Source organism: Myxocyprinus asiaticus, chromosome 20 (genome assembly GCF_019703515.2).
Source record: "Myxocyprinus asiaticus isolate MX2 ecotype Aquarium Trade chromosome 20, UBuf_Myxa_2, whole genome shotgun sequence".
Lineage (NCBI taxonomy): Eukaryota > Metazoa > Chordata > Actinopteri > Cypriniformes > Catostomidae > Myxocyprinus > Myxocyprinus asiaticus.
This window is the reverse complement of record NC_059363.1, coordinates 30,872,671-30,898,359: the sequence shown is the minus strand read 5'-3', so window position 1 is coordinate 30,898,359 and position 25,689 is coordinate 30,872,671. Positions and strand designations below refer to the sequence as shown.

The following is a 25,689-nucleotide window of genomic DNA, read 5'->3' as shown; positions in this document are numbered from 1 at the left end:
ACCATGAATAGCCCTCACTTGTCTCTGAGGGTAAACAGGAAAAAAACAATACAAATAACTGGCTATTATCTTGGGGACTTTGCCTGAGCGCAGCTAAACAATACCATACCTGACACCTTTCATACATAGCCTACATATTACCATGCAAACGCCATTTCAAAGAGTGAACATTTCAAAAATGTAGACCTAGTAACCAATGAAAAATACACTAAGAAAAACGAGAGAAGGAGAAAATGTATCGAATAAGCATAGGCCTATATTTCTTTCACAAATAGCCCACTGCAGGACAAATAATGCCCACATTTAATGGCACCCGGCAACCACAGCATCTAACATACACCAGACTATTTAGTTTACACTTTACAACAAAATAAGTCATCTCATTTGGAAAGCAGACGTTATTGATCCATGTCTGGCTACCATTGAATCATAACGAAAACAAAAGCATACGAGAAGCATATCTCATTCTGTAGCCTCGTAACCTTTGAACTGTCTAATTTGACGTATTTCGCACGAATGAATTCATTATGGGCAGAAAAGTTAATGTTTTTTGTAAACGGTCTATACACAATATATAGGCTATACAATGTCATATCAGCACTTCAGAGTAAGGTATTGCAGTATTCCTTAAAAACTTAAATAACGCTTTAAATCATATTAGAACAACAGTGGGATATCTCCATTACATTTGACATATTTGTATACAGCAAGCGCAACCATGACTTTATGAACTATAGCGCAAAATAAAAAATTGTATTATTACATGAACTAATTATAAATGAAAACATTTCAAATGCATTTTTTTAATTACATCAGGAGACATTCCAGGGCCCGTCAAATAACAGAAATGCATACTGATCAGCGAATTTCAACATTGGACTAGTCGACGAAATTATTAGAAGTATGCTTATGAAACTAAGTTACAATGCAATGTTGCAAAAACTTACCATTCTTCGATCTGGCTAAAAAACAAAACAAAAGCAAGACTCGGGAGACCCTGTCCACTAGTTCAAAAGCGAGAGGGGAAGCTTACGCCAGTGAGAACGCCTGTCATGTCAAATCTGTCAGCCAATAAAATATCAACATTAGAGAAACGCGCAGCTTGATTGGCTGGCAGAACCTCGCCTTGGAGAGATGTGTGTAGGTCCAGCCCATCATTTTCTGGGATTGAAATGTAAGCCTGTGCGCCCTGCCATCAGGAAACAGAAGGCGAATTTTCCTCTCTTGCAACTAATCGGGATCGCATCCGTTTCGGTCGCTCAGTTTTCATGCACGTCGGCTTCGGTGCAATAAAGACCCGCTAAACTGGACTCGGAACAGATCAGAACAGGACAACATTCGGAAGTCTCTTTTATCATCGGGAGGCTAAACGCAATGGGTAAGATCTTCGATCCATATATATCATGTTTTTTCTCACACGGGAGTTGGTATGCAAAGGTACTTTTGAGAAATCGGTTGCACTCCTTTGTAATGTATGCTTCAGATCTCGAGTCAGACCGTCCCATTGCGTGATGCTTTCATCGTCATTTCGGGGAACGGAAAAAAAAGTTGCTATGGGCTACTTTATTGGCGCTCTGAAAGTGGCACTTTGCCGCGACTAAGCTTGATCCCGTGCAAAACTTTTTCATGTGCATATGTGTTAAAGAATGCAGTAGCCTTGGGATTTTACTTTTTTATTTGCAGAATTTGTGGACTGAGGATGTTGAAAGTGTTTCTTCCCCTCATTGCATTCAAATGAAACAAAACGGAACATAAACATTTGATTTAAACGCAGATATAAACATTATTCATAATCTTTTTGTTTCAGACGCAGATATGGGCCTAGTAAAAGCTGATGTTTTAATCGGCGTGTATGTAATTCTATTTTTCTTTTCTTTTCTTTTCTAAATATATCTGCATCACTAGAGCCAGCCTTTGGGGAGGTGAACCAGCTAGGCGGTGTTTTTGTGAACGGAAGACCCCTGCCCAATGCCATCCGGCTCAGGATAGTAGAGCTGGCCCAGCTGGGCATCAGGCCTTGCGACATCAGCAGGCAGCTCCGCGTCTCTCACGGCTGTGTAAGCAAGATTCTGGCCCGGTACAACGAGACCGGCTCAATACTCCCCGGCGCAATCGGCGGCAGCAAGCCAAGGGTCACGACCCCGACCGTGGTCAAGCAAATTCGGACTTACAAGCAACGGGACCCTGGCATTTTCGCTTGGGAGATTCGAGACAGACTGCTCGCCGACGGTGTGTGTGATAAATTCAATCTACCCTCTGTCAGCTCGATCAGTAGGATTCTCCGCAACAAGATCGGAAATCTGTCTCAACAGAACCAGTACGAGTCGACCAAACAGGCCCCTCATCACCAGCCACAACCCACCCTGCCATACAACCACCTGTACTCGTATCCGACTCCAATCGGAGCCACTGGGACTAAAGTACCGACTCCGCCAGGCATGCCCACTCTTCCTGGACACATGGCAATGCATAGGATATGGCCTTCCTCTCATTCTGTTACAGATATTCTGGGCATTCGATCAATAACGGAGCAGCAAAGTAAGCACTGTCTCAGTTTTTGGTAATTGAAAGTCACACTTATTCGTGGGAGTGTTTGTGGGCATGCTGCTGGTCATGCGAAAAGGCACTGTTGGGTCTCAGGCCTATCAAAGTGAGTTTGAGATTGTGTGTATGTTTGTGTGTAAAGCCAAGAGGAAGGAAAATGAAGAGACGTGCTGTGGTATTGTGGAAGGGCCCAAATGTGTCAATGTTAAGCTAAAAAGTTAAAATGTTTTTGACTATAGTTGACCGTTTCATTGGACCCTATTGGACACTAGAATTTTGGATTAAACATTTGATTTACCATGTATCAGCAAGTCAACAAGACAAATAATAAAGCAAAAAGGAAACGATATGACGTGCTGTTTTCAGGAGTTTGTGCAGAAGCTCCACTAATTCAAACGTTTGCATTGAAACAGATGGTTTAAAGCAGCGGATGTGGAATATTTTGGACAACGAAGAGTCGGCGCAGCAGGGCGGAAAAATCAAAATAAGGTTTTCAAAGCTAACCGTGTGTTGAAAAAAATCGCCTTTTCTCCAATCCTTTTAACACAATTTACTTGCAACTGAAGTAGGTCTGAAATGTTTTTCAATAACCATTGAAGGCAGCAATTTGATAACACCATTTTAAAATAAAAACCATGCATCTGATTTCTCCCCATCAGTGGGGAAATCTGGTGAATATTCAGTTAATGTCAGAGACTTTGCTTTATGGAAATGGATTTAAACTAAATACATCTCTTCGTTTTAAACGCGTGAAGGCCGCAGCCTGTCCATATTAAACTGCAGCTCATTGCCTGTTTTCAAAGGCATTGTGGACAATAATGCTTCAAACGCAGGGGAGGAAATTGCGTTTAGGCAGTTTTTTTATAAACCATTAATGCATTTCCAAACTATTAGCAGATGTTTACGGCATCTTTTGAAAACCGAAATGAAATATCATGTTGGCGACATTAAATAAGGTGTAGCCTGCAACCATTTCACCATTCACAAAGTTTTATGAAGCAAACACACACACACACACACACACACACACACACACACACACACATGTTGGTGCAGCTATCATTATGAGGACCCTCCATAGACATAATGATTTTTATACTGTACAAACTATAGATTCTATCCCCTAACCCTAACCCTACCCCTAAACCTAACACTCACAAAAAACGTTCTGCATTATAACATCGTTTAGTATGTTTTTTAAGTGATTTAAATTATGGGGACACTAGAAATGTCCTCATAAACCACATTTATAGCATAATACCCTTGTAATTACCAGTTTGTAACCTAAAAAAAGTCCTCATAAACCACTTAAACCTGCCCACACACACACACACACACACACTCTGTGAGAACGGTTTGACTGGCATAATATGTGCCACTAACTTCAGGACAGTCCGACAGTTTGTCATCATTTAGAGTGGTTACAATGGGCCTACCACCTACCCCCTCCACACACACACACACACACACACACACACACACACACACACACACACACACACACACACACAGAGAGAGAGAGAGAGAGAGAGAGAGAGAGGTTGTTCATGATTAACATGAAGAACAGAGGATGTCCAGGTATGTAACAGTAGATTTCTTTACCCTAATCGACCTTTTTAAAACACGATGTCCAGAGGCTCTCAAAATATATCTCGTATAATCCGCGTGCATTAGTCAAACTGTGAAGAATAAACTAAATATTGTAAACATGCCATCGTTATTTTAAATTCTTGCTTTTACTTTGTAAATAATAATAACAATAACAATAACAATAATAATAACAATAACAATAACAATAACAATAGTAATAATCAATAACAATATCAATATCAATATCAATATCAATAACAATAACAATAGTAATAATAATAACAATAACAATAACAATATCAATATCAATATCAATATCAATAACAATAACAATAGTAATAATAATAACAATAATAACAATATCAATATCAATATCAATATCAATAACAATAACAATAACAATAGTAATAATAATAACAATAACAATATCAATATCAATATCAATAACAATAACAATAGTAATAATAATAAGAAGAATAACAATAGTAATAATAGTAATAATAATAATACTAATAATTGTAATAATAATACTAATAATAATAATAAATATGAGAATAGATGGATTTCGCAAATGTACACGGGAAAACCACTTTGTGGCCTTCTCTAGTTACAACACTGGTGGTCTTGCTTTTCCAATTTCAAACTTTAGGAACCGTGTATAATATAATATCCATCATGCACGAAGGGGAAACCGTTAACGTAAATCTAATTTGTCCTCACAGGAGACGCTTTGGTAAATGTGCCTTGTCATTACACGAAGGACTCCATGACACAGTGAGCTTCATTTGATGAGGAGTTTTTTTTTTTTTTTTTTTTTTTTTTTGCCTCTGCGCTTTTCTATATGTGTGACTCATTTGATTAACATGCGAATGGCATCACGATCATAACTCGCTTGTGGAAAATGTGTTCAAGCCGTTTTTACGATACCTAATGCACACGCTGGTATTATTACATCTACGTGAAACACCAGTATTTAGCGAGTCTGTTGAGTTTGAGATGGTTGCAGTGCAGAAGGCTATACAGAACAAGTTCTTCTGCTGTGGTAGTCCTGTACCCCCACGCTTGTCCTGTCTGACACCAGTCTTCCATGTCTCTGTTTTGCCCCCAGTTAGTGACAGTCCGTCCTTTTCCAGCGCCAAACTAGAAGAATGGAGCTCTAATAACAGGAGTCATTTTTCGCCAGCGAGTTCTACTCTAGTCAGTGGTGTGGATAAGCCTCACTTAGAACCTGAAGCAAAATACACACAGGTAAAGAAGCCTCCTTATCCATGAGAGACTATCAAAACCCACTCTTGAAGCAGCAAAAAAAAAAAAAAAAAAAAAAAATTGGTTAAGAAAATGTTATTCAGCCAATTAGTAGTCTCTGTCAAGAATAGATGAGATCCATATTTTTTTTTGGCAATTCAGTGTGTGTGTGTGTGTGTGTGTGAGACAAAGTATGTATGCGCGTACATGTTCAGTGTCTCTTTGGCGTGACCGGAATGTAGGGCCTTGTGCAAAGGGTGTGGGCTTAAACTGTGCTTAAACTTTTTTTTTTTAGTGTAGGCTTATTTAGATATCAACATTAACATCACACATTTTTCTCAAGAATTAAACCCAATAATTAAAATGTGTTTGCATATTTAAATATTTCTGTTCTATAGTGAGAACAGAATTCTGCTAACCTACAGAATTACAGTGTAGTACATGTTTTGATCCAATCTTTTGCATCGTTTCACGTTAGTAAACATTTAAGCTATATACATAGGCAGGTTCTTTTTTTATTATTTTTTTTTTTTAAAGGAAACTTTTTGTGAAAGCTCTAGCCTATATGGACGGATTTGAACTATGACTCCACTTGTCATAAACTTTTTTTTCTCCATTATTTTCCTTGAGAGTAAAATATGTTTATTTTTCTTCTGTGATTTAACCGATTTAAATTTTTATTTTCTGGGATCTAACCATTTTTTTAATCTTCCTGCAAACATGATTTTCTCGTGCAAATGCAAACTTAGCATACCACGAAAAAATTAACGAATAATAATAAAATTATATTTGTACTATTTAATTATTATTATTTATTATTAATGTTAATAATAATCAAACGTAAAAAAAAAATCTATCTATGCTTAATTGTTGCACAGCTAAGTTTGAAACTTCCTGGAATATTTTGAGAACATGCTCTGCAAAGTCTTGTCTGTAAGATGTAATGTTTTACGAAGGCTTTAAACCATTTCTGAAAAAAATAGGATATAATACAAAAAATGGAGCAGTTCTCTTTGTTTTTCTTTATCTTTTTCTAATGCACCTTTCCATTTGCAGCTTGAAGCTGACTTGATAGGCTATACATTTTCTTTAATGAACACAGTCTATTATTTACCAGCAGAACCTGCAGCATTTTGGAAATCTTTTCAAAGAAAGATCCAGATATCTTACACGAGGGCAAATCATTAGGAGAGAAAACATCATCATCTTTATTATTATTATTATTATTATTATTATTCCAGTAGGAAACAAGTGTTTGGTTTCTAGTGCGCGCGGTTTTGTTGCAGTTTCAATGAGATGAGAGCGCGCGAATAACGCGCGTGCCTCCCGGCGCACACTTTCAAGTTGACTGCTTCGCGCCTTGCTGGGCAGCAACAAACAGATTGACTAATATTATATTGTGGGGTCTTAGAGGTTTATGTATCGTGGAATACGATGGAATAAATCTTTATTGCCGATGCTGAAATATTGCTTTGGCGTTGCCTATAATATATTATGCGTGAACTGTTTGAAACTTAAAAACGGGAGTGCAGCTTGAAAATGCTTGTTTCAGAAATTAAGAATGAAATCTTCAAAAAGATGGTGAATAGCATTGACTGCTGAATGTTTGAGTCAGTCATTTGGGATAAATGGTCAGTTTTCACGAGTCAGACTGCATTACGCAATAGTTAACAGAGGACAGCAAATACACAAACCTCTGTGGTTGAATGCAGCTGTTCTTATATGCCAGAAAGTCGGATAGCCTGAGAACAGAAAAACACAAATGTTTAATTAACAGCCAGGAGGAGTCATTGATACGTCAATTGTAATTCACATGATTTTAATGAGCAATACACATTAAACATTAAACATTATTTCATTGGAGAACTGCATTATATAGATAGGCCTGTGTTATACTTTTACGTTTACTGTGCAGTGGATTCAGGTCGGCTAATCCCAAAATATTCACTTAGGCTATAAATTATACATTGCATTATTGTTCCAGTCTCATTTCCTTGAACATCCTCAACCTCCGCCCACCCGAGTAAATGCAAATATTTCACACGACTGTCCGTGTTCTTAAACTCTGAATTTTGTGAAGTTAAGCAAAGCGTTAGAGAATAAAGCTTAGTGTAGCCTAATATTTGTATAAGGCTATTCGAAGCGTGATCACGGACCAATAACATATACAATAGCTAGAAAACGCGACTACATAATTTAGAGGTGAAGGGGGACTGACTGAAACATCAAGTTCCATAAATTTAAAAATATATAGCCCAGAGAAGATGTCAGAAGAAAACAATAATGAAATGATCTGTTCATTACACCAAATGTTTTAAATGTACTACTAAATACATCTATTTTACAGCATAAAACAAGCTATTTCTGTTACATTTTAGTTATATTTTCTGTTTTGGGCGAAAACCCAAACTTGAATCTTGAATTTTATTTCGATTTCCAGCTCCTCTGTGAAATTGTGCTATTAAGAAATATGAAGATTTATTTGAAATTAGTTAAGCAAGCATTTTACATCCACTGTAATAAAGAACAACAGAACCGTAATTACTGCTGCTTCAGTGGAAATAGACAATTAACTAACATTTCTAGCATACATATTGCTTAAAGAAGACAAGTAAGTTACTTTCTAATTTGCGCAGGAATTTTTGAAATTCATGATAAACTAATGAACAGAAGGAGCTCAGTAAATGACACTTTGTTAAAGGTCTTTACAAACAGCTATATCAGATAATGTGAGTTTTGAAGCCAACAAACATAAATAAATAAATAAATTAATTAATTAATACTCAAAATAGCAGTCCCAACCCAGTCTCGTGAAAACTCGTACATTTATTACGAGTTGTATGATTTCCTATCAGTTCCTTGGTATGAATTTATAGGATTTCATCACCTCTAAATGCCCGGATGTCTAATGTGGAAGTAAGCGTGAGTTTTAAACACCAGGCATTAAGGGCATGCTTATTAATATTATGCCCTTACCCAATAAGCCCTTATCTAAACCTAACCCATCAGTAGAGTGTGTAAACACGATATGAAGCTGTTATGTGTGACAGAAACAAGTAATTGTCGCCTATTAGATGGAAACGATGTCCAGCCACGTCATTGGCTGTAGTGAAAGTCGGAATTCATAGGAGTGATATCATAGGAATTAGCAAAATTTAGAAAAGTCGTATAAATACTTACGATTTCGCTGTGAGAGTGTGTAGGCGGTCTAGACAGCCAGAATATTTATTGATAGGCTTCACATATTTAACAGGTACCCGCTGGTAAATGTATTAAGCAGTGGAGTTTCCAAAGTCTTACATCTTTCCTTTAAATGATTTAAGTCTTCGTCAGTCCTTCATCTGTGACCAAATAATACTTAAAAAAAAAAAAAAAAGAAAGTTTTTCTATATTGCATTTCAGGTTTGACCTGTAATATCCTTAAAAGTTATTCTTATTATTTTGTTTTTTTACTTCATTATGTTGTTGTTTTATTAGCATTTTCTATGTTTTTTACTATTTATGTAATTGAAATTTACTGAATAATATGTAAGCTATGTGTCTGTGTACACTGAGGGCTAGGGGTCAAGAATGTCATAATAATGAGTAAATCTTGGCCAAATCATAAAAGCTGAAACAAAGGGGATTTCATCTGTGGAAAAGATTTCCAGTAGTCAGAGGCCACCATGCATCCGGGTGAATTCCTCTCGTTTTGAACTGTTGTTGACATTCTGCTAAAGGGTTACAGTCATTCCTGCTCTTGCATTTCTCTTGATATTGCTTTTCTGTGTCCGACAAAATTTATATCTGGTCCTTTTTCCCATTCTGACATCTCTATTCACAGATTCTCCAAGAAAGTCCAGGTTTCCATCTCCATCTTTCCTTTTTTTATTCTTGCCTGCTACTCTCTTATCCTCATTATCATGATATCTTTATGTTCATATGACCACCTGTGGTTTATCTATACTCATGTACAAGCCTAACACTCATTGCTCTCTATTTTCAGATGCCGAATGGATTGCCCACAGTGAACAGTTATGTCACAGCTCCCAGCATCCATCCTTCCCACCCTCCCACCCAAGTGTCACCCTACATGGGGTACAGCGGCACCACGTCGGCCTATGTGACCGGCCCCATATGGCAGCCGCCCAGTGGCAGTGCTCTCTCTCCCCACAGCTGTGACATCACCGCCCCATTGGCCTTCAAGAGCATGGCTGCCATGCGAGACTCTGTCCATCCCATTACCGCCTCTGCTCTTTAAATTTCGAAGGAGTGTGGGGGGTCAAAGAGAGGCAGAAAAAGTACAGAAAGACACGGCTATATGGACTTCAGACTGACTCTCTCTGGACGGACTAATGTTATGCTTTTACAATATTTATGAAAGACTTGTCAGACGAGCCATGTACCATTCTGAATGCCAATGATCTCCTGCTCCGTATCAGCATCGCCCCACTTGTCTGCACAGGAAAAAAAGAGCAAGAGTGAGAATATGCAAAGGCTGTCTTCTCCGATCTGAACTGAGCAGAGGATTTACTAGTCAAGAACATCACCAGGTGCTTTATGGTGTTCAGTACACTAGCCAGAGTTCAATTTCGGTGCTTCTTTCTGTGAATATAATGTTCTTGTATGTTTTCAAGAACGTCAAATATAAATGATTGAATAAGCAATCTCATGTTAAACAACCGACCAGTTTGCATTTACCGTTTTTCAGGGTGTTTTAAATAGCTAATGTCTAGATGTTCAACTATGTTTCTTTTCTTTTTTTTTTCTTTTTTTTTTTTTACTTTTTTTTTCTTCACTTTTTTTTTTTTTTTTTTTTGTCTTTTTGGATACCAGTTTCAATTCACTAATAATGTATGCCAGAGCTCTTGGGAAAAGTTATTCCATTTATTTATTAGATTGTAAGGTACGTTGAATGAAGTGCAGTTGGTACAGATATGGGGGAAAAGAAGCACATTCTGAAAACAGGAGCATTCATTCATGCAACATTAAATATCAGTGAAGCTGCACACTTCCAGACATTGCACAATGAAATTGAATGTATCTTATTAAAAGAGACATGTGTAAAAACCCTGTTCAATATAATTTTCTTTTGTATATTCTTTAATCCATTTTTGTTTGCCATAAAATGATAGAAAAATTATTAATGTTAATTCCGTAACAGTCCTTGATAATACTATAAATACCATGACCACCTCTACTACTACAACTACAATTAATAAAACAACTGTATATCAATTATAATAAAAAAATATCTTTTTAAAATAATTATATTTTATATATTTTAAAAATTATATATATAACAACATAATCTTTCTCTAGCCTATATAATAATTTATATCTTTAACAAGGTTATTATATGCTTAACACTCTCTGCTATGAAATCATAATTATAGCTCATCAAATTTCATTACTTTTGAAAATAATACTTTGCCTTAAATGTTAGTTATAATTTAGCAGTACAGACTTATCTGTTCAGTCAGTATCGTTTATATGCAGTACTGAAATTATAGCAGTATTAATCTGTTCTGTACTGTTGCTCTTGATTTTTTGCTGAACGGTAGCTTATTATGACCTTGACCCTTTATCTCAAAACTTGAATATTGACAAAGCTCAGATTATGATTTGGAATCAAATGTTCTCTGGTTTTACAACAACTTTGAACTGGCCAAACAATGCGTCTTTTCACTTCCTTAGCGAGCCTCTAAACAAATGAACACTATTCATGAAGGATGGTAAACAAAAATGTCCCAATTTATTTGCTTTTGATTCAGTTGAATAGAGTTCTATTTGATTTTCTTTAACTTGAATATACCAGGCTAGGAAAAAACACACATGTACACAAACAAGTGCAGGAACGTGAATGCGTAAACACCATTGTAAGCCCTTTCACTCAGGTGTTACATGAATGCAGACACATTCCTGGGGGCTTTTGCTTCTGCAGCTTCGTCTAAAGTCAGAGTTGATGTGTAATGATAAGCTTAAGAGAGAAGGGAAAGCTTGTATCCCTATGGACTGCATGTCACAATAGGGCACAGCAACAGTTTGAACACCCACTGCCTCTTTTTGCCGGTGCACCAAAAGGGGGAAAAAAAGGGAAAAGAGACCACATTGTCACCATCATGCAGCATTAAAAGGTAACTTATACACAATGAGATGCCTTTACATTCAGGAACCCAACATATACAGAAACATACACCACCTCCATGGAAAAATTCACAAACACACACACCTTGTCCCTAATGTTACGATATATGCAGTCCTCACGTTGCAGTGCAAACAGTCCTTCTGGCACTGCTGCTGATTTGACTTGGAAAACACTTTCACCCCAACGCCGTGGTCACGGACCGTTGCTTCGGGATCGAGCTGCTGTTTTGAGCAAATATAAACCACTAAAGTAGGCAGATGCAAACCACCACATATAGAGTGCATTATATGTCACAATCCATCCCTCAAACTCCCCAGACCCTATTCTATTCAAATGAAGAGCTTTGAATTCCATTTACCTATAGGCCCAACACTGACAGCTCTGATACGGACGTTGGCTTTGCTGACAATACAAATGCATTTACTGGACACACATATCACAGCCATGCATTTAATACAGGGTCAACAGACATAAACACGCTTAGAAAACAAATATGAACACACCAGCCCATTTGAGGAAATTACATGGCCATGGGACACTTCTGTTAGAAGTTGTACCAAATGATTTGTTTGCCGAACATGGTCTATGGTCCATCCTAGAAGTATTTGAGGTAATATGGTATATGTGGCCGCACCAAAAAACAAAAAAACAAACAAAAAAAATCAACAACTTTCACTTTGATCTTTGCGGAAAATTAATAAAACAACATGGAAAAAGTTTTTTTTTTTTAAGGGAGCACCGCACGCATGAAAAGTTATGACAGCAGGAAACATGACAAACACCTTAATCTTAAAGCCACCATTGAAACAGGGAGGAAAGTGAAAACACACTTGCTCACGCGCACACATCTGTTTAGAATTAATTCCTATGGAAAAACAAGTCAAATGTCACATGGTTATCTTTAGCTGACTGTGTGCAATCAGGCTGAAGACAGGAGCGTGGAGCATGGTAACACTGCACAGGGGCTGCGGGTGGACCGGGCCGAGGTGCTAGCTTGATTTTAAGGGGCGGCTGACCATTAGCAGACTGTTTTCACTGGTGTATAAGACCAGTATGTTAAAGTCTAACTTGACCTATTATAAAAGGGAACGTTTAGTTGGGTGTGGATCTGGCTCTTTGATGATGTGCCACTGGCTTAAAGGAACACTCAGATCAATTCAAGTTAAGCTCACTTGACAGCATTTGTAGCAAAATTGTAATTACTGCAAAAATATATTGTGACATATTCGTCGTCGGTTTAAAAAAAAAAAAAAAAAAAAGAAGCAAAATCAAGTTTACAGTAAAATATTTACAGTATAATGGAAGTGAATGGGGCCAGTCCATAAACTTTAAAATACACGTTGTTTTAAAAGTATAGCCACATTATTTAAACATTATATATTAACAGGATTTTAGTGTGATAAAATCAGAGATTTATTAGCATTATGGTATTTACCAGATTACCGCCATAACATCGTCATGACAACAAAGATGTAATAGCTATTGTATATATAACTTTACACAGAAAAGTTTAGTAAGTGATTTTATCACACAAAATCATGTTAACACGAATAATGTTTACATTTCTTGGCTGCACTTTTAAAACTTTGTGTAATTTTATGTTTAAGGTTTTGCCCAATTCACTTCCATTGTAAGTCCCTTTGTGTAACTGCGAATTTTGCATATATATATATATATATATATATATATATATATATATATATATATATATATATATATATATATATATACATATATATTTTAATAAACGAGGGACAAGTCGAAGTTATATTTTGCGGTAATCAACATTATGCCTCAAATGCTGTCGATTGAGCTTAAAAAATGTATTGTTTCTGGAACATTCCTTTAACAAGTACCATGGGAAGCCCCACCATTTGCATTAATAACGAAGAAAGGTCATCCCAAACTTCAAATGAAAGAGTGAAAGGAAGAGAAAGGTTAAAAGATTGTATAACAAAAGACAATTCTTAATGATCAGATATTATGCTTCAAGTGACATGAAAGAGGAGTATTTAGCATGTGTCTGGTGAAGTTTGTGTTGTAAAGGCTGTTGAAAGGACTGATAAGGTACAACCAATCAAAAGCTAAAGCGGAGGTTCAGAGGCTGAGGTGCTATGAAAACCCAGACTGCACACTGGATTGCAGTATTGAACAGACTGTCTGAGACTCAGCCTCCGTGCATAAGATGGGTATAACAAACAACGCTGTTCGGACCAAAGTGGTACCTTTTGAAAAAAAACGTATTCAGCATTAATGTGATTAATAACTGTCAACTGTCACTTTTAGTCAAAGAACTGAGATAAAGCATGACCTTTAAAGAGAAAGAGGGAACATGCGAGAGAAAAGATTTAAACTGGTCAGGGTGGAATGCAAAGGGTGACTGCCATATTGCTTTATCTCATCCAACGGGTTGTCTTTAACCTCTGAACAATAATAAAGAGCTGCAAGAATAGGTGACGAACATGGAACTGAAACAGACACGTCCTCCCAGTAACTGCATAGCACAGCGTGTTCATATTTTTATTATGAGAGCATAGAGAGGCAATCCTGCCTGTTTTTATTTTATTTGCATTTTTCAGTTTTGTTATTTCAAGTTGTGCTGTGCTATGTTGAATCACCCTGCAGGCCAGGAGAGAGAGTGTGTGCTTGGCTCATGCAGCTATGATGACTGAGTTCGGTATGAGGGAGAAAAAAATAAACATTAAAAAACAAATCAGGTGACTCATCATCGGCAGTGATTGTCACCACAGAGCAAAACCACAGAGATTCCACCTCCCCCTCCACTGTAATTTGTTATTATTAATAACAAAGAATTATGGTCTAGTCTAGAATTACAAGTTACAGTCTGGTACATTACAGTAAGTTACACTCGATCCCTAAAATTCTGATGATTTCAATAGAGATTTTACACTGAGAGAGTTTTATTTCGAAAGACACCAAAACAATTTCTAAATTTCCTCATTTTATCATGCATCACAAAATTGATTAACTGTAAAAATTTTGGGATACATATAATTGCATTAATTTTCGTATAATTGTTGTTTTACAGCTATCTTTTTTTTTTTTTTTTTTGACATGGCAATAGTGTGTGTGTTGTTATTTTTTTCCCTGAAGAAATTTGTGCTTGTCCAACTCTCAGTATCAACACATTGCCTGGTTAAGACAGTACAATTAATCTGTTTTTCCATTTATTAAATCTAGTTCCATACATCAATTTAAAAAAAGAAAATCATGAAAATGACATTTCCAACATGCTTAATACTTGACCCCCCCCCCCCCACCCCTTTAAAAAAAAAAGCGATATCTTAACAATTCTTGTATTTCTCTGAATTTGAAACACTTAAAGGGTTAGTTCACCCAATAATAAAAAACATTCTCTCATCATTCACTCTCTTGCCATCCCAGATGTGTCTGACTTTCTTTCAACTGCTGAACACAAATGAAGATTTTTAAAAGAATATCTCAGCTCTGTAGATCCATACAATGCAAGTGAATGGTGACCAGAATTCCAAATCTCCAAAAATCACATTAAGTCAGCATAAAAGTAATCCATATGACTCCAGTGGTTAAATCCATACCTTAGGTGTGGGTGAGAAACATCAAAATTTAAGTCCTTTTTTACTATAAATCTCCACTTTTATGTCCACATTGTTCTTCATTTTTTTCTACCTTTTTCTCCCCAATATGGAATGCCCAATTCCCAATGCACTCTAAGTCCTCGTGGTGGCGTAGTGACTCGCCTCAATCCGGGTGGCGGAGGATGAATCTCAGTTGCCTCCGTGTCAGAGACTGTCAATCCGTGCATCTTATCACGTGGCTTGTTGAGTGTGTTACCGCAGAAACATGGCACATGTGGAGGCTTCACACATTTCTCTGCGGCATCCACGCACAACTCACCATGCGCCACACTGAGAGCGAGAACCACACATTATAGCAACCATGAGGAGGTTAACCCATGTGACTTTACCCTCCCTAGCAACCGGGCCAATTTGGTTGCTTAGGAGACCTGGCTGGAGTCACTCAGCACACCCTGGATTCGAACTCACAACTCCAGGAGTGGTAGTCAGCGTCTTTACTTGCTTAGCTACCCAGCCCCCCCCCACATTGTTCTTCTTTTGTTTTTTGGTAGTTCACATTCTTCATGCATATCGCCACCTACTGATTGGGGCTGGTCAAAAGGTGTAGATTTATAGTAAAAATGCACTTATATATTGATCTGTTTCTCACCTACACCTATCATATCGCTTCTGAAGACATTGATTTAACCACTTTTATGCTGACTTAATGTGCTTTTTGGAGCTTCACAGTTCTGGCCACCATTCAGTTGCATTGTATGCAGAGCTGAGAAATTCTACTACAAATCTTAATTTGTGTTCTGCAGAAGAAAGGATTTTCATTTTTGGGTGAACTATCCCTTTAACACTGTTAAAGCAATTGAGACATGAGACCAAAAGCTATTTAGATTAAGACCTTGTAAGGATCAGATATTCTAGTCTCACAATGAAAAGTTTGAAAAGCATGTATATACAAACATATTTAATAAAGTTACAGTTCAAAGTTTCAAAAGATACAGTAGATGCTTCCCTCGGGCTCACTGTTATTTCTGTGCTGCTTGATTAGGTTTTAAGTACAAAATAACATGCTAAATTAATGTTATACTCTATTATTTGTTTGGGTGCAGGCACTGCAGTGGTTAGGATTTAATATGCAGGCATGTGGACAGGTAACTCTCTGAGACATTTCTAGGTAATTGTGTTCTGACATATATAAACAAGAGTTAGAATGTCAAACAGATCCAAGGAGTGCCTGTGCTGTTGTCAAGTGACGATGGTGGAGAATCTTTATAATTACATGTTTGAATGCAGATGAAAATTGATGTTGAGTCAGTGAATATCTGCAGACTTGTCAGTGAAACCAAAGTGAATTTGTGATAGTGATTTATGATAGCTGCCATGCTTGTTGGGCACAATGATGGTAGAAATGGAGAAGGCTGCAGTACAGGCCCCTGTGGTATGGTTGGTAAAGAGATTTTCAGCAGTTCTTCTTCAGCCAGCCAGATACATATTCATAAACCAGCAACATGACTGCGCCCCCTATATAAGAGTAAACATGAGTCTGTCAGTTTACTGGCATAAGTAATTGTCATATGTGACTGTGGGTATTCAGTTATTTCATGTTACCTGGTCCAAGTCTCATAATCTTGGGAATCAGTCCTTTGTATAATGCAAGATATCTGCAGAAAAAAGGAAATATTTTACATATGTGGACATTAGTCAGAAATTTCTGTCATCATTTACTCACCTTCATGTTGTTCACAGCAATGGAATACAAAAGGAGATTTTTCAGGTTTAATAATGTTATGCTAACCCTAATGTTAATTACTGAACCCAGAACATTCCTTTAGTGCTGTTATTTTCCATACAATAAAAGTGAACTGGAACTGGGACTGTCAACACTCCAGAAATGTCATATGTACCATGAAAATGGTCCATACAGCTCATGCACTATACAATTTAAGTACTATAAGTCTTTAACCAATTTAATAGCTTTGTGTAAGGAACTGACACCTAAATCTTCAAACTTATGCCATGTGTGACATCAATGACAGCAAACGAGATTGGGTCTTGCATATTTCATAACCAATCGTGACAGGTCAAGTTTGAATATGCAGAAGCGCAAATGAGATTTGAGCTTTGGTGGTGGAGCTAGATTTTCAGTAATAAACAACACATTTCAGTCTGTCCTTACACAAGTTATCGTAAGGCTACTGAAAACATCTCGGAAGTCGTAAAGAGTATTTTTATGTCCTTTTAAAGTGCTTTTAGTTCTTTTTGGACCCTGGTCACTGTCGTATTAAGCCGTTTTAAAGTGATAGTGCACCCAAAAATGAAAATTCTCTCATGATTTACTCAATCTCTTGGCATCCCAGATGTGTATGACTTTCTTTCTTCTGCAGAACACAAATTAACATTTTTAGAAGAATATTTCAGCTCTGTAGGTCCTAACAATACAAATGAATGTGTACCAAAAATTTGAAGCTCCAAAATCCACATAATGGGAGCATTAAAGTAATCCATACAACTCCAGTGGTTAAATCCATACCTTCAGACATGATGTGATAGGTGTGGGTGAGAAACAGATCATATGGATGAAGACTGTGAATCACCAAAAACAGAAGAAGGAGAATGTGAAAGTGAGCGTGGAAACTGACTGAAAAGGGAGGAGAATTTATAACAAAAAAGGACTTAAATATTTATATTTTTCTCACCTACACCTATCATATCGTTTCTGAACACATGGATTTAACCACCAGAGTCGTTTGGAGTGCTTTTATGTTGCCCTTATGTGGATTTTGAAGCTTAAAAAAATGTGGCACCCATTCACTTGTATGGACCTGCAGAGCTGAAATATTCTTCTAAAAATCTTTGTTTGCATTCTGCAGAAGAAAGGCATACACATCTGGAATGGCATGAGGGTGAGTAAATGATAAGAGATTTTCATTTTTGGGTGAACTAACCCTTTAAGGCTAACTGTTCTGCAGGGCCTCTGCCACTCAGCCCAACAGGAGGCTGTTGCACACCGTCTCCGTGTTTATTTCACCATCTCCCTCTAAATGCGTATACATGTGCTCCTCCCGTGAAAGTCACTGGGAGAATAGAGTTGCAAATGCCATCCACCTCCCGGGAGTTAGGATACCCCTGGAGATACAGGCCCTGGTGCTTCAGCCCTGGAAAGCCCCTGCATTAATGTGGGCCTGCTCACTGTATGCTTTTATTGTATGGAAAAAGAAGCGTTAATTTTCTTCAGAATGCCTTTTGTGTTCTATGGAAGACATGAGGGTGCGTAAATGATGACAAAATTTAAATTTATGGTTGAAACTTTCCTTTAAGGTAGTGCTAAATGATCTCTCTCTCTAGGTCAGTCTGTCTGTGATGCTGAAACAGGTATTGGCCACTAATAGCTGGCCTAGTTGTGTACCTGCCTTAATGCATTCAAGCTGATTTCTGGCAGTGGGCCTGGCGGTCTCCCTGTCCCAGCCTCTGTCCTCTGCTTGTGCTGGTGTTAATAAGGCTTGAGCCACTTCCTCTCTGCCCTGCTGTCTGATTAGACTGACCCACTGAGCGCCGCGTGCCTCGTTAGGACCTGCTTAACGACGTCTCCCATAGGGACCACTAATTAACCAGGACTGTGTCATGTTAGAGGGCTGGACAGGATGGGGTACCCTCTCAGCACCCCTAAAACTAAAACAGCTTCAGTGTCTCTCACTCTAACTCACATACACGTGCACACACTCTACTTTGCCCAAGATCAGGCCTCAATACCTTGGCTCTAATAACAAATGAGTCACGGTTGCTTTTGTACAGAGTGAACGGGCCAATCAAGACCCTAAAGAGCCATAAAACTACCGATTCTCTCTCACAGCTTCCCATGAAGCATGTCAAATCACAGTAAGGGAGAGAGACTGTGGGCGCCATTAGAGCCTCAGCTCAGAAACAAGTACTCACATCAGAATCAAAACAGTGTTTACATGAATGTTAAAGTCCGAAACATCACTCTGATTATATAAAACCTCCTTGAAATGCCACTTTGAGAAAAAAAGAAGTATCTGATCTGTTAAAATATGATAAAACATTAAAAAAAAATAAAAAAAAAGAACAAACAAAAAAAAAAGAAATCATTAATGGACCCTTGTCACAGACTGATGACACATTTCTGCCTTAAGTTAGCATTGTAAATCTATCAAACCTTTTTTTTTTTTTATTATTTAATTTTCTTTATTATTTATTTGTAAATTTAGAACAGATTCCTTGGTTATATTACACTGGGATTTAAAAAAAAAAGCATACCAAAGGTGACAATGCTCCCTATATTTAAAATGTGAGGGGGGCCCATCGTGAATTCATTTGTTTTTCATCTGTTATCTAATATTTGATATATTTCATAATACTCTATTTAGGTCTATCTAGTTATGGGTTTAGTGACTTTTTTATTTGACTTATTTGACATAAATGGACGACACACTTTTATATGTTATATGCTAGAAACATTTTTATAAAAAAAAGTAAAAAATGCCCCTAATAAATCAATTCCATGAAGCAAATATAGCCCCATAATAAAAAAATAATTTCTCACACTGGTACAGACTAACTATTTTAACTGTAAACAGATGTGATTTACCCACAGAAGCAATGTTGATGAAGTGTAGTGCATGAGCCAAATGTCAATGCTGCTTTTGGGTAAATATAATATTTGGGTAGTTGATGCATACTGTAAAATGTCCTTGAGCATTTTTTAATCAACATCAAAAGTTTTGGTTAATATTTGTATGAATGTATAGTGCATATTTTGGGTGCTTTGTTAATCATTTCTTTTACATTTTTCACTATTGCAATCATGCTTTTATGTTCATTGTATATAATCCTGCAGTTTGACAAATACATTTTTATAAATAATCCATCCATTGAGTCTCTTAGTTAATATAAGGTCATAAAAACAGCATACATAATTCTAAAAGAATCCTAAAAGTTTTAGGAATTAAAAAAAAGATTTATATGGAGTTTTGCATGTCATAATTGCTTAATTTGTCAAATTTCTGCATGAATTGCAGCTAACAAAAAGACTATATAATCACACAGAGATTTAGAAGGTACTAAAATGTGCTCGTTGTCAAAACTTGCCCTCTTGTCCCCCATGGGCAAAGGATAAACATAAAATGTTGTGTAATTTTTCTTGTAGGTGAACCTCGTGGCAGTTCTGGTTGGTTTAATGCTTCTTATTAGGTCTAATTTTGACACCTGTAGTTGTTATGGGATGGTGCTGCCTTACCCCTCCTTACGGTACACAAGGCCCATGGTCTGAAAGCAGCTGCGGTACTTCTGCCCTGGAACAGGCTGAGGACCCTGGATGCGGCTTTTAGCAACATCAAAAGGAATGTTCACATAGGACGACAGTTCCTGACACCAAACCGATAGCAAACTTCCTCATAAATTCCATTTGAGGGTCCTGACATAAGGAGAGAGAGATAAATTGAAAGAAACAGACATAAAACAGAGAGAGAGAGAGCTGTTGTGTTTTTTTATAGGATGTGTAATTGTGATCAACCCACAAATTTCCTGTATTCAACAAACCCACAAACAATGCTTTACTTCAATGCCAGCTAAATATTTAATGGTGAAATGTGTCATTTCTGTATTATTCATTTATTAAACAAGTTTCCCAAACACTCATTTCGTCCACCACTGGCCAGAGAAACATATAGTCCCACCCCAAACTCACAGCATTGGTTGAGCAAATTTTGCTGTATCGGCTGATCGGGACACTCAAACAAACTACAGTACCTGAATCTCCATATTAAGTTGTGGTAGGAAAAATTATTTAAGCATTAAAATAATTACATCACCTTTGAAATTAAAGACAAGTGAAATACAATAACTGTTTGATGACAGTTTTACAGGTAGAGCCATAATATTCAAAAATCAGAGATAACAGACTTGTTGATATGAAAACACAAATGAATGAACATGGAGACAACGTAAAGTGGGTGAATAATGAGCTAATAAGGACAGATATGGAAATTGAGCTGGAGAAAGAGAGAGCGAGAGATGGAGGGAGAGAAAAGGAGGGAGTGTGAGCTCATGTCAACCCTTAAGGAAAAGAAAAAAATGTAACAAAATTCTTATATGTTATACCTGAAAAGTGTCAATATATGTGATGATAAATTAACATACAAAATTTCTAGAAGGCTTTTTAGGTTTCTGATATATATGTTTGGGCTAAACAGTGCTAAACAGGGCCACGGAGTCAGACACATGATTGCAAAGCTGGAATAAAGGCGTGGATCGTTTTATGGTAGTGGGGTACATACAGATTAGCGTTTCATGAGAAGACCGAGGCTCAACAACTGGCTGAACCAGGTCACATGATCAAGGGCAAACTACGAGAGAGGACTTATAAACATAGTTCATGTTGGCAGACAGGGAGGCATATGGGGACAATTTGGGTAATTGGGCTGTGACTCGACACTAGCATATTACTGTACCAAAAGAAGCCCAAACTAGTGCAGCTCTGACATCTAATTGGCCAGGATATTTTTTACAAATGAAAGCAACCTCACTGAAAGCAGCGGACACCCTGAGCGACATGTTACTTCAACAGCTAAACCTGAATGGTGCTGTGCAGGGGAGGAGCATTGTTTTGCACAAACAGCGCTCTGCCTAATGTCTACTTTCCACACTAAACACTCTCTTCAATACCACTACATTTGCAGCACATTTCACCCTTAATCTCACAGACAGAAAAGAGTTGTCAGTCTCATAGTGAATGCTCCTTATGTCTTCTGTTAAATGGTTGTGTGGTGAGTGGTGGTGGTGGTGGTGGGGGGGGGGGGGGCTGGCTGAGCAATGAGGGACGGCTGGGGGAGAATGATCGCAATCAGCCAGGAGAGAAATAAAGAGGAGCCTGAGCCAAAGAGAGAGAGAGAGAGAGAGAGAGAGAGAGAGAGAGAGAGAGAGAGAGAGAGATTGAGAGATGTACTGTCTGTGTGTTTGTCTTTATGTTTATACGTAGCTGGCTGAAAAGCAGTGCATGTTTTTATGTGGTGCTGAAAAGCACCCCGTATTGTTATATACTTAAAAGTGTTTATTAAATGCCTTATGTGGATTGTTCACCTGGCTCCCGCTTCCACCTTTCCACATTAAGAACTGATCTGCCACAGGCTGTTAAAGAGTTTGAAAGCCCTGGAGGAGAACAATTGGTCATCAAGATGAATTAAAGTGGATCCTAATCCCTGTAGAATGAGCGGCTGTTTTGAAAACACTGGGGAAAATTAGATGCTCCACCTAAAACCTCAAAGGCCAGCTCTCTCTCGAGCATTGTGTGCAGTTCTGCCAGACTATTTTCTTTTTCCAAATTTTTTTGTAATGGACAGTCAAATCAGGCTTGGTCAACTCTGCTCCTTCACATGATTGAGCACTGGAGGCTTCTAGCTTCTCAGGCAATAACGATCTTTGCACCAGATGAAGGAGGAATACCGATCTTCAAGAAGGACTTCAACTGTAACTCTCCCCCCAACAAATACCTCAGTCTGCTTCCAATTAGTTCATTTGAGTAAATCTAATGCTCCAGTTTATACATGTGGAGCAGGCGTATGGTAACGTTTCCATTAAACAAAATTAACTTTTGTTTGGGAGTTGAGCCCTGCAGGATGTGTAATCTGAACCTTTGAGGATGTGATGGAGAGCAAACAGGGAAGGTATTAGTGAGGTTTATCTTAGCAGCTCCTCTCCTCCTCCTCCCTCCCTCTCTCTCTAGTAATGCACATAGCTGATCCTCTAATTTGCAAGCTACATGTTCACTCATCATTCTGTGGATACATGTTAAATATAAAATCTGGATTTTATATTAGTTAGATACTTAGGCTACATCCTAAAGGAAAAGGGTCTACCATAACTTCATACATCATATTCATATATAAGCATTATAAAAATGTATGTGAAGGAAAATGTTGCTTGTATGTTCGTATGTAACATGCACACATTTATACAACATTTCAGCTTACATAATCTATACATAATCAGAATCTGTTTATCACTAGATATATTGACACATTTCAGGTACATCATATAAGAATCTTGATAATTTTGTATATGATTTTCACAGTTATGATGTGTTGACATCTATGGTGATTTCTTTAAGACTGCAATGGAAGCACGACTTCCCATTTAATTTAATTAGTAATGCACCAATGTTTAATATATGTAATATTTTTTTCTATTATTTCAGCATTTTTGTGAATAAAAGTGCAAATTATAACACATTTCTCTTGCACTATTCATTTAAGTAACCTCACCAAGTTTTTTTTCTACATGAATATGTCCTTAGAAGTCAGAGGATGCACGACCCATAGAGCGCTATTGAACAGTCCACATCATTTTGAGCTCCACTGGGATGCTGTACTTCTCTGGGAGTCTATGGGAGCTTCATGAGCGCTATTTGTATTGGAAACTATCCGATTGTTTATTGTAAATTGGGCTTTCAATCAATGTAGTTTTGTATTTGTTGTATCCATCAATGTGTTTTTGCAAAAACAGTTCTGCAGTTGGATATATTTTCATTGTGTGTTTTCATTGCTTGAGTAATAGTTTGAGCAAAAACTTTTGGTAGCAACGTTGTAGAAACACACACACACACACACACACACACAAAAGACTTCAGCATCATTGGGTGACCGTGCTTCACCACTTTCTGAACACCAGCCACCACTAACATGATCATGTATCTGCCCCCGTTTACCTGACTAGCAGGTATGGCATCTTTAACATTAAAGTAGGAACCAAAGTAGATCATGTTGAAGACACCATGCCATCCCAGAGTGGAGGTGAGACCCTTATTAAGTCCACAGAGCCCAAAGCCATGTTGGGCCTCATGTGCTCAGATAGGAGACAAAGGCAGGCTTACACATAGTCATAAAGCCTGACTCAGGCCTGTAGGAACACTCAAAGCCTGATAACACAAAAACAGCACCAAAATCAAACAAAGGGAGTCCAAACAGACTACAGATCCTATCATGCCTTACTCACTTTACAACTCCTATTGGATGAAAAGCACGACAGAACGCATCCCTCAACCATGATGTCATTAAGAGTACAAAACCCCGGAGATTATTCCAAAGCTTGCTTCCAGCGACAGTATGCGCCGTGTCTAGTTGCAGCCCTGCTGCTCCCAGGTGTAGCCTTGTTGCCCAAGGAAGTAACGTACATACCTGAACTTTGGCCATACGGTCTCCATCTCGCTGGATGAGCCAAGATTCTCCTTGTTCCACCGAGCAAGCTAACGGATCCGAAGGAGACCGCTGAGCTGTCTGTGTCTCACCTTTTGCCTGCAGAAGTGAAGAAAGAAGATTCCTCTTCCTTCTTCAACCGAGTCGACTTCACTGATTTCTCTGCCAACCTGCCAAGAATCAGCCGCTGTACCACCCACCAACAGAGCAAGGAAACGGCCTCCCGTCATCACCCTAGCTTCGAGGAACCAAGTCGGAGTTAAACGATGGACGAACACACATTCTACCAACATCCTCACGTGACTCAAGTAAGAGGTTTATGTCTGGGCAGAGATATATTATTACAGTGTTATTCTTGTGTATCAAGGTTATTGCTTGTACAGTTTACGGACCGTCGAGTCGGCTCATTGCTGCTAATAATACTCAAGGTATTATTGTAACTTACTGTTACCACGAATGAGATTTGCTGTGTTGTCGTCCAACTACATTGGGCTGTTTGTGCATTTCTGCCATCGCGGACGGATGATGAGCCGTTCACCGCATCTCTGAGTGATAAAACTAACGGTTGCCATCTCTCCCACGATCACTAAACCAGCTTCAGCTTTTCTCACTCTCTCATACTAACCGCACACACACACACATGGCCCCTCACAAACATACCCGCACACACATTTTGCGAACAGATAACTTGGTGATAGAGCCCAGCTTTGTCCCTAAGTTATCGTACCAGTGGAGACACGTGTTAAACGGGCAGATGCCATTAACCAGTCTCTCCACGAGAGCCACGCCCACCATTTTGTGCACTCCTCTCCTTACACACACACACACAACAACAACCACCATTTGACACTAAGGGGTGGTGACGTCACCTCGATGCTTGTGCCAGGCTATGTGCACCTTGAGGCCAGGTGAAGTGTCGAAAGCCCGCTGGCAGGTCACGGGGCAGACCCAGATTCCACGGGTCGACTGACTGGCTGATGGACCACCTGTGCCCCCTACTGTGCCAACCTGCTGTGCTTTAGCCACCCAATGCTCCGCTCATTGTTGTGAGCATCGCTCCTCCGCCCTCCGTTGTTGTTGGAGGGTGACTGCCTCCAACTGCCCAGTAGCATCCCTCATGAGCCTCCTCCACAGAGGCCGATCCTGACACTGCTGGTACCAGTCAGCGGCAAGTCCACTCAGCTCCAGATCCTCCTGTACCACATCACTCCATCTCCCCTCTAACACGCACTGTGCTCGCCCAGCCTCCCCAATCCAGCCGAACAAAAACTGCCCAGGCACACGGCGGCCGGGGGGACCCCGTCCAGATCCTCCAAGGATCTATGAGCTCCTCACACAATCCAGCCTGGCCAAACCCAGGATGGATCGCAGGCAGGCCAGCCCAAATGCCTCCAACCGGCGAAGA

General features: G+C 38.5%; 1 protein-coding gene and 1 pseudogene across 1 annotated transcript; one reads left to right on the top strand and one right to left on the bottom strand.

The window, feature by feature from the left end:
- Nucleotides 1–1,193: 1,193 nt before the first annotated feature.
- Nucleotides 1,194–10,455, top strand: LOC127411342 (paired box protein Pax-9-like). The gene is made up of 4 exons (XM_051646859.1): nt 1,194–1,378; nt 1,906–2,538; nt 5,243–5,382; nt 9,365–10,455. The coding sequence occupies exons 1-4, from the start codon at nt 1,375–1,377 to the stop codon at nt 9,617–9,619; spliced, it is 1,032 nt and encodes a 343-aa protein (XP_051502819.1). The 5' UTR covers nt 1,194–1,374; the 3' UTR covers nt 9,620–10,455.
- Nucleotides 10,456–16,479: 6,024 nt separating this feature from the next.
- Nucleotides 16,480–25,689, bottom strand: part of LOC127411098 (mitochondrial 2-oxodicarboxylate carrier-like) — a 113,229-nt pseudogene continuing 104,019 nt past the window's right edge.